At 42.3% G+C, this 9,178-nt stretch overlaps 1 protein-coding gene across 2 annotated transcripts in view; it reads left to right on the top strand.

The window, feature by feature from the left end:
• The window catches only part of tnika (TRAF2 and NCK interacting kinase a), a 72,335-nt gene that overhangs the window by 11,876 nt on the left and 51,281 nt on the right, over positions 1-9,178 (top strand). For both annotated transcript variants that reach the window (XM_008280094.1, XM_008280095.1), the window contains exon 2: positions 1,420-1,485. In XM_008280094.1, coding sequence (XP_008278316.1) covers positions 1,420-1,485 — 66 coding nt within the window. The remainder of the gene's footprint in view (positions 1-1,419; positions 1,486-9,178) is intronic.

Genomic DNA, 9,178 nt, shown 5'->3' with positions numbered 1-9,178 from the left:
TGTGTGTGTGTGTGTGTGCGTTCGCGGGGGTCAGCGGGTTTTCTCCTCCGTTCGAGCTGCTTCTCGTCGAGAGATGCGTCGGGTTCCGTGTTGGCAACCTAGCGACTGTGAGCTTAAATTATTAGCTGGTCTGGACGCAGGCCTAAAACAATCCAGTGCTGCATTTCAGACCAGTGTATCAACACTTGGAAAGCTCAGTCGAGTTGAGCGAGACATCACTGCTGAGTTTAACTACCACCGCTCTATTCAGAATAGATGCCCACTGTGGCAGTTTGGCTAAAAAAGACAGAATCTGCAGCTACGGTGGCTCTAGGAGGCTGAGTTTAACTGTTATTGCTGTTCAGAATAGATGCCCACTGTGGCAGTACGGCTGAAAAGTCGTCAGCTGTAGTGGCTGTAAGAGGCTGTACTCACCCCACCGGTAAGCTGGTGATGTTTAGCAGGTAAATAAATACAGCATGCATTCATTTTGCAAGTATTTCGGTCACACACCAAAGCACTGGGCATTTAGCTTTTTGACTTCATGATGGCACTAGATTAAAAGCCAGTCTGAGTTAGACGGGCCTATAAAAAATTCAATAGTACCAGTAGATGTCCGTGGCCCTACAAGAAACCTCAGACGATCACTAAAGTCACTAAAGGATTCATCTTCTGGGGATAATGAATGTGTGATTGACATTTCTTAGCAGTCTTTCCTGTAGCTGTTGAGCAACTTCAGCCTGCATTGAAGGGTTGGACCCAAAAACTGTTCATAAAAAATGGGTGTAGCTTTTATGGTTGATGAGTAAAATCATTACAGAATTGCCTCAAGCCTGCATTATTTCTTGCAACCAGCAGGGGGCGACTCGTCTGGTTGCAAAAACAGGTCTGGCTCGGTAGAAATCGAGGTGAAAATGCTTGAACTTCTTACTTGATTTACTATCTCAGTAAACATTTTAATAATGAGTTTATGGTTTCAATCTGTAGTTTCAAGTCTTCTTCATGAAAGCATGATGTTAATTTTTTGAATGGTGGTTCCATTTTGAGGGAAATAGATGACAAAGCGGGGCTTGCTTTCAGGCATGGCTACCTTTTTGATCGACGCCATACAGGCATGCATGGTGTACTCAGGTTTTCAGTCCGATCCAGCCCTCGCCGGCCATGTCTGACCCAAGAAAAAGCAAAATGGTGAAGCTTCAAAACAGTAGTTTATAAACCAATGGGTGATGTCACAGTGGTTGCATCCGTCATTCATATACAGTCTTTGGTTGCAGCTGAAAACACTCCTGACCTTGCTGTACCCAGAATCACACAGATAAGAATAGAAATGCTCTGTAATGCTTGTGAACCAGACACACATAAACAACAGCTCGTTCTCAAATCAAACATAAGCTGAATACGTTGATGCTAACCATTCCCCTCTGTTTTCTGCATTCACAGGATCCCGCCGGCATCTTTGAGCTGGTCGAGCTGGTGGGAAATGGCACCTACGGGCAAGTGTACAAGGTACGATAGTCACATAAACAGACTTTGATACATATTAGCCTGTCACTCTGATAGCAGGCTCCTCCGTCTTATCGGCCTTTGTTTACTCTCTCGAGCAGGCCTACGTGGAATAGAGAACAGAATTGTGCATTGTGAAGCAGAGTATAGGATAGAATGCACCGGGTAAAAGCAGCCCACAAGCTCGAGAGAAATGGAGCGAATGTAAAAGATACTTAAATGCAGAGAGGAAGAAGCAGAATCTGGGGCGCATTAAACTACTTTTAAGAAATTTCCCCTCGCCCCTTCTTCTGCGTTTTCTCAGTACTGCTCATTTATACGTCTCTGCAGTGGTTTTGTGTATTTACCCTTGTAGACGAGATATTTTCGGGGTTCCTCTATGACACAGGAAATGCTCAAGTCGATCTACCGCGGTAACATGACTGTGGTTTGAGCGTTTTTTTCGCTGTCAGATGGACTCAGCTGTTTCCCGCAGTTGTTCGAGCAGTATCTCTCAGTCCATGTCACTGCCTGAGCTTCCTCTTCCCTCCATGACAGCGCATCGCTTTCTGGTCCTCGCTTCCTTTTCCTGAATCTGCTGCTTTATCCTGCCACTCTGCAGGATGTGGCAGCAGCCTGTTTAATCACCTCTCGCTGGAATAAACTTGTGTTTGTCACCTCTGCCAAGGAGATTATGAGTGGTTTGTTTGTCTGTCAGCAGGGTAGTGCAACAAACTACCAGGCTGATTTTCATGGAACTTGGCGGAGAGGTGGGCAAAGGAGGAAGAACTCGGTGCAGATCTGGTTTTGGTTATACATTCACACATCAAAGAAGAGTGGATTGTTGTTTTTGGCGGAGTTTTATGAGTGTCCTTCTAGTGCAAATATATGGACGGCATGTGAAAGTCCCATGTGTGTGTGTGCACCGTATATTGTGAGTGTGGGAGAGCGTGCCTAATGGAGCAGAGAGTCAAGGTCAGGTGGTGATGGAGAGGAGCTATTCGTACAGCTGATTGAACCAGATGAAAGGTCAGACGGAGGTCAGACACGCGTTCTCTACGCCGCTAGAAATAATCCGGCATCCTCACGTGTACGCGCTTGTTTGTAATAGGGAGAGAAAAGGAAGGAAAAAGCACAGAAGGAATAGGGAACAGGAGAGTTATGTGTATCCATTTATTGCTGACTCTGCGCTCCGCTGTCTTGGTGAAAGTCACGGCTCATTTACCGGCTGACATTCAGCCAGTCCCATACATTAACGAGCCACAGAATGCCTATAGCAACAGCACCGGCCTGGTGGGTCTGAAGCCCGTACAGCTGATCCGCACGGGTTTTTGACCGGGTGATATACAGTCCATAAGAGTCTATGCAATCGTGTGTTCTTCTACTGCGGTTGGTTGACAGCAACGAGAATTTCAATATTTAACATTTTGAAAGTGTGCGATATTCCTAAAAAGTTGATTAGATTCAGCAATTTGCTTTTAAACTGATGATTTATAGTGCAAAGTATACTAATTTTTCTCCCAATTAGGCTCATTAAAAAATGAAATGCACACGTCTAACTGTTTGTAGGAGTATACAAGAAACTAAAGCAGTAGTTTAAATCCCAGATATGAAATTAAGCAGCACCTATTATGATGAACGACCTTCCAAATCCAAAAAAACCTGCCAGCGGGTTTGAATGGCATGTTAACTTTTTCAATTTATCAGAGTTAGAAACTGTAAAAACAGAACTAATCATCCGATTTTCATCATTCCAACAGTCCTTGAACGTGACTTGAATCGCAGTATTGGTCAAAATTACTAGTGATGCACGATATTAACATTTCTGGCCCATACCGATACCTGATATTAAGATTTCTGGTATCACCGATAACCGATATTATCGATATTCAGTATTTGTTAACTCAGACAAATGAGTATAAGTAAGCACTGTGAGAACGTAAAAAACTAAAAAGAAGCCCAAATGAGACTCAACTCAACTCAACTCAAACTTTATTTATAGAGCACATTTAAAACAACCGGGGTTGACCAAAGTGCTGTACAGAATGAAAGCAGCATGGAACAACAATTTAATAAATAAAATAAATACTGAAAGCAGAGACCACATAGTCTTCTTTATTACAAAGGTAAAACATATTTAAACATATTTAAACATATTTAACGTTCAAGTCCAGGACCATTTAAGTAAAAACATCCATGAAATAGCAGCAATATCAAATGTAGAGACGAAGGCACTAATGTTAGACAATCATCGGCTAAATTTGTTCTTCGGACCGATACCGATATATGGGAAAAAACACTAATATTGACCGATACTGATGTGATCGTCGATATATCGTACATCCCTAAAAATGACTATATTCTTGGGTCTCATTTAATAATTTACCACAAATAGATCGTTTGCTTGAATCAGATTCTTTAAAAAAACAAATAATTCTGCACTTCTTAACAGAACCGTGAAGCCGTCAGTGGCTCAGCTGTGACCAATAGTCACATGAGGAAAAATTCAGGAAATTGGCTGAGTTGTGCTGAACTGCAGGCTGTGTTCAGACAAGTATGGAAACAAATCAAAAATGTAGGTAATAAAATATATATGTATGAGGAGTCACCATTTTTTCCCAGCATTGGCAACATCTCTAAAAATGTTCTACAGGTTGATTCCAGTTTTTTCTAACTTTTGTAATAAGAGCAATCCAATTTTTGTCTTTCTTTTATGATTCATGATTCATTCTAACTTTGTGATTCTGAACAACAGTTCTCTGTACTATACTTGCGCTGTTTCCATAGAGGTGCAGGACTTTACATTGCAGTGAAAAATGAACCAGTTGTGAATAAAAATGTATCAGGAAAACTATTCATTAGTTCCAGCTGCTCAGTTATGAGGTTTTTTTCTGCTTTTGTTTGCCGCATGTGAACGGACACCACATATCTTGGGATTCTAAACAAGCAATTGGAAGATGTAATGAAAAAGTATTTGCAGCCTTGACAGAAATATTTACATATTTTAAATTCTAAATCGTGGTATAAAAGGCAGAAAACAAAGTGCTTTGTCGTCGGTTTTGGAATATTTCCCATTCGGTGCTGTAGAAATGTAAACTAGAAAAGATTGGACTCATACATACAGATAAGGAGCAGAGTCACTTGAGCAAAAATGTCATCTATTTTAAATTTCTCATGCGGTTGAGGTCCCTCGTGTCGGCAAGCCGCCTGAAGAGGATCAGCGTCTTGCGAGCAGGTGAATCTCTGACTCACTGAGATGATAAATTGACCTTCAGCCTGGTGGGTATTAGTGAACTGGAATTGCTCCAGCTCTCTCTGAATCATTTTTAAACACTTGTTATTTGGGAAAAATAACACACACAGGAATATCTTTCTGTATATAGCCTTGGAACTGTAGTATTACCGCGTCTGGATCAGCGAATCTCTCGCCGGTGTTGCTGTGAAATGTGAACACAGGTGAATTTTTTTTGCTTCAGATGTGAAGATTAGAGTCAGGCGGGCTGATTTTACTGCTCATTCTGATTCCAAAAATACATTCGGTGGCCAGAGACTGCTTTTGCTCTGATGTTTCTGTGATCACAGCTAACAAGTTAGGCCTTGATATTTTCTTTCACACCACAGCAGTTTAAAAAAAACAAACTTGAAAATCACCAGAAAACATACACAACCTACACAAGTTAATTTATTGCGAAATATATGCAAATGAACAGCAAATGTCAGTGTTATCAGCTCTGTGTTTACTGTTTTCATTTCACTGAAAGCAAAAAGCTTTTCTGCGGTTAAACAAATTTCGTCTCCGTCTGAGCTTATTGAAACTTTAATAAGCCTGTTGGACGGAGTGAAAAATGCATCAGTTAGCAGCTAAAAACAGCCGCATCTCCTCGGAAGATGACATTTTTTTTGACATTTAAAGCCTAATTGAACAGAAAGATGATAGAAAAACAACACGGAAGACGGTGTTTTGTCACGGTTTGCTCAATTCTTTCTGCAGCAAAAAAACTGCTGCGGTAGTTTTTCCACTATGTGTAATGAAGCCAGAGATGTAGGTTTATCCATGCATGCATCCTTCGGCGTGTGTGTGTTCAGTAATGGTCAGTGTTTTATGTTATTGGTGGTCGAAGGCCAGTAATGTGCCACGTAGCTGCACTTCTGCGGGTCTGGGAGCAAGCGATAACAGGTTTATCAACAATTCCATTACCCCATCTAGTTAAATGATACAGATCTGCTCCTTAGTGCTCTCTCCTCTCTTGCTTTCTCTCTCTTTCTTTCCCCTCCGTTGCTCTCTTTTCCTTCCCACGTGTCCCTAAAATCTGCATTTCCACAGAAAAAAAAAAAAAAGTTGTTCCACATTGTTTCCCTGACAGAAAAGAAGCAGTCCGGCCAAGAGCGGTGATAGACGAGTAGCCGCAGTGAAAAGATAATTTTAGCCTCCCTCTGTCTCCCTCTCTCATCTTACATATCCGTGGCGGTTATGACTCCTTTGTCTATTCATCCCTCCCTCCCTCCCTCACTTTTTCATCCGTTTTTTTTTTTTTTTTCGCTTTTGTGGATTTTCTCCTATCAAATCATATTTTTTCTTCCCGCTCCCTCCCCGCCTCCCTCCCTCTGTGTTTTTTTGGGTTGAAACTTCCCCAGCGAGCTGTGCTTAAGGGAGCAGCCTGTGCCTACAGTACGTGTATATATAGCTTCTACTGGCTGCTTTAAAAGGGCCATAAATAGAGAACATGGGTAATGCTGAATAATTAAATACATTCTCTCTCCACTTCCCTCCCTCTTCATCTTCCACTCTCTTTCTTTCTCCCTCCTTTTAGCTTTTGTTGTCACTCTTTTATCATCCGCTGCCTCCTCATCAGTATTTCCTCCCTCTGTTCTGCCACATCGCTCTCCTCCGCTGCCTCTCTCTCTTTTTTTTATTTTATTTTATATCATGCTTTTGTACTGTCTCCCCCTTCTCTCCTTTTTTTCTCTTTCTGATGCCTGTGAATATTTGATGGGGCTTATGGGAGTTGCACTTCCCCGAATTGAGGAAGCACCTCTCGCCCTCACACTACCGTGCAAGGAAGACGCATTCCCCGTCCAGCCATTGGTTAGAAATCTGACTGACGGGACACCTTATTGACTGACAGGCGTATCGATCGGCTAATTGATTAATCACAGCTCCTTCTCATCCCCAGGGGAGAGGTAATTTTTCTGCCTGATGGATGCAAGGACAAGTTGAGAGGGCAACTAATCATATCTTGGTCACGGGAACACAAACACACACACATACGTGTACAGAGGTCGACGCTTTCAGCCCGTCGTCTCATCGACCGTCTCCTCGGCAACAAACCATTTCCTGCGCAAAGTTGTGTGTCCGATTTCACGCGCCTTCTCTCCGCGAGTTTGCGGCGAAGACGCGGCACAAAGGGAGGTGGTGGTGGGGGAGGCGACCAATCATTTTCTCTATGATGACAGAACACATCCACTCTGGTCCTCCTCGGGCAAAGTGCTCCGCATGCTCTTTAAATATTCACTAGTCACTCTGAAAGATGCACACAAACACACAGAGTGGAGCAGAAGTGACGGTTGGAGACCTGAGCTTTTATACTGTGTGCTCACCCACTGTGACAGTGACTCTGTACAAAGAGCGACGGCGTGGGTTTCCATTTTTCTCGCGCCGTTGTAGGTGTGTATAAATCAATGTGTGTACAAAAAGGTTCGAGGGGGGAGGCCGACACGCTCCCCACGCCGCCGAGGATGTTTGTTTTGTGTCTTCGGGTGATGCGACGGCTTTTCTTTTTAAACCTGATGAGCTCCAAACGGAGGCACTTTCGACTGACTTTCGACGTCACGCTAATCTTGTTACTCCAGCAATCCGGGGTGTAAACAAACAGACGGGATGTAGATTAGGATTAGAGCTCAGAGAATGACTTCATCTCATTAACCAATCACACCTGTATCTCTCTCTCTCTCAATCTGGTTTCTACCTGCAGTGCCTTGTTTGGTTCTCCAGCCCACCTTTCCTCCTCCTCCTCCCTCCTCTAACCTCTTAAGAACTGAATAAAAACTTCAAAGTATTTTTTTTTTTATATATCTTCCTTATCTGCTGGAAGTCACGCTGCAAAGGATCATGGGAGATTCCTCCTCTCCACCTTCACCACACATTACAGACGCACACGCCAACATACACACCTCAGAGAAACAGCATGAGGTGAAAAAGCCCGGCATAAAAGACTCCAGAAAAAGACGGAAGATGGAGTGACTTCATTTATTCCTGGTGTTTGATGTTCTAACTCCTCCAGCTAGTGTTTCACAGCAGGAATGAAGATCAAGCGAGCAGCCGCATACAGTTTGTATCTCTTGGAAAGTCGTCATTGATGCGCAACGCGAAAACGGAAACTTGACAAATCAGCGGTTGACATTACGTTTTGTGCCGGATGTGTCACGTTTCCTCGGTGCGTGATGTTTTTTATTTCATTTTATTTCATGTCTTTCTTTTATAAATATTGATTGTAAAGACCTACATAGCTCACTCAGTACATCTAACACACAGATCAACTGAAGATAATTGGCTTCTGATGCCAGTAACATCAGAGCGTTCGCGTGGCTCCGCTGGTGTATTTAAGGATGAAATAAAAAGGATTTATTTAGCATAGTTCTGCAACTTCAGTAGTATTTTTGGAGTAATCAGTTCATTAACTCTAAAGTAAAATCACAGGTTCAGGTTCACAGAGCCTTAAGTGATGTCTACAGGTTGGCTGTTTTGCCCGAGTTAACAGTCCAAATCATCACGAGCCAAACCTGCCGGGCTTTTCTACTGAACTGCAGTTTGCATGTTCGTTCTTGCCTGTTTCCTCCCACAAACCAAACACATGCGTGGTAGGTTAACTGGTGGTTGGAAATGGGACACGGCTGTGCGTGCAAGTGTGGACGTCTGAGTTTATCTCACCTCTTGTTTTGTGTCAACTACAAAATAGTGAAGGCACAGATTGTACGATCACAGAGTTATATTTGTTAAAACCTAAGGCTGACCCTGATACTATTTTTGGGGCTTCAAAGCTGAAATCAGGTCAAAACTTTTAGTATTATTATTATTATTATTATTTCAGAAGACAGACCACAGCTGTGAAAAACGACTTCCAATCTTCAGTTCTTTTGCCGAACTTGTGGATTTGATTGTTTTCAAATTGAAATCACAATTTGAGACAAAGCAGTGACCAAACTGCAAAAGCTGCAGTCAGATGTATACAAAGCATTTTTAACTTTCACAGGTGGTTTAGTTGTGCACATTAATTGGTTTGTGGTTCAGGTGTTCACGCTGTGTTTCGACAGACATAAGCCCATCAGATTGTTTAATAGCCACTCTTTAAGTGTCATGTCAGTGGTTTTACAGATTCTCGCCCTCGTTCTTGCGTGTCACACTTTTGACGGGGCCTCATGTAGTAATGCCTCCTCACAGACTTAAAAAAATGACCAAATATCTGGCAGTAAAACTTTGACATTTTTCCAAAATTCTCCAGCTCTATGTGGCACTTGACTTTTTGGAGCTCATCTTTGCAATTTCTAAATATATTCTAGACTATAAATTTCATTTTGACTTTTTCACCGTCTTGCTGGGGTAGTTGTAACTTGTAGGCCTGTCACATGTCACGTTAAGCTCGAAGAATAAATATCCCATCTATGAATAACTAATAATAACTGATGTTGATGCAGAATGTTGGATTACTATTTCCTGTTT

Source organism: Stegastes partitus, unplaced genomic scaffold (assembly GCF_000690725.1).
Source record: "Stegastes partitus isolate 25-593 unplaced genomic scaffold, Stegastes_partitus-1.0.2 Scaffold181, whole genome shotgun sequence".
Lineage (NCBI taxonomy): Eukaryota > Metazoa > Chordata > Actinopteri > Pomacentridae > Stegastes > Stegastes partitus.
The sequence above is the reverse complement of the archived record's forward strand: the minus strand, read 5'-3'. Positions and strand labels throughout refer to the sequence as shown.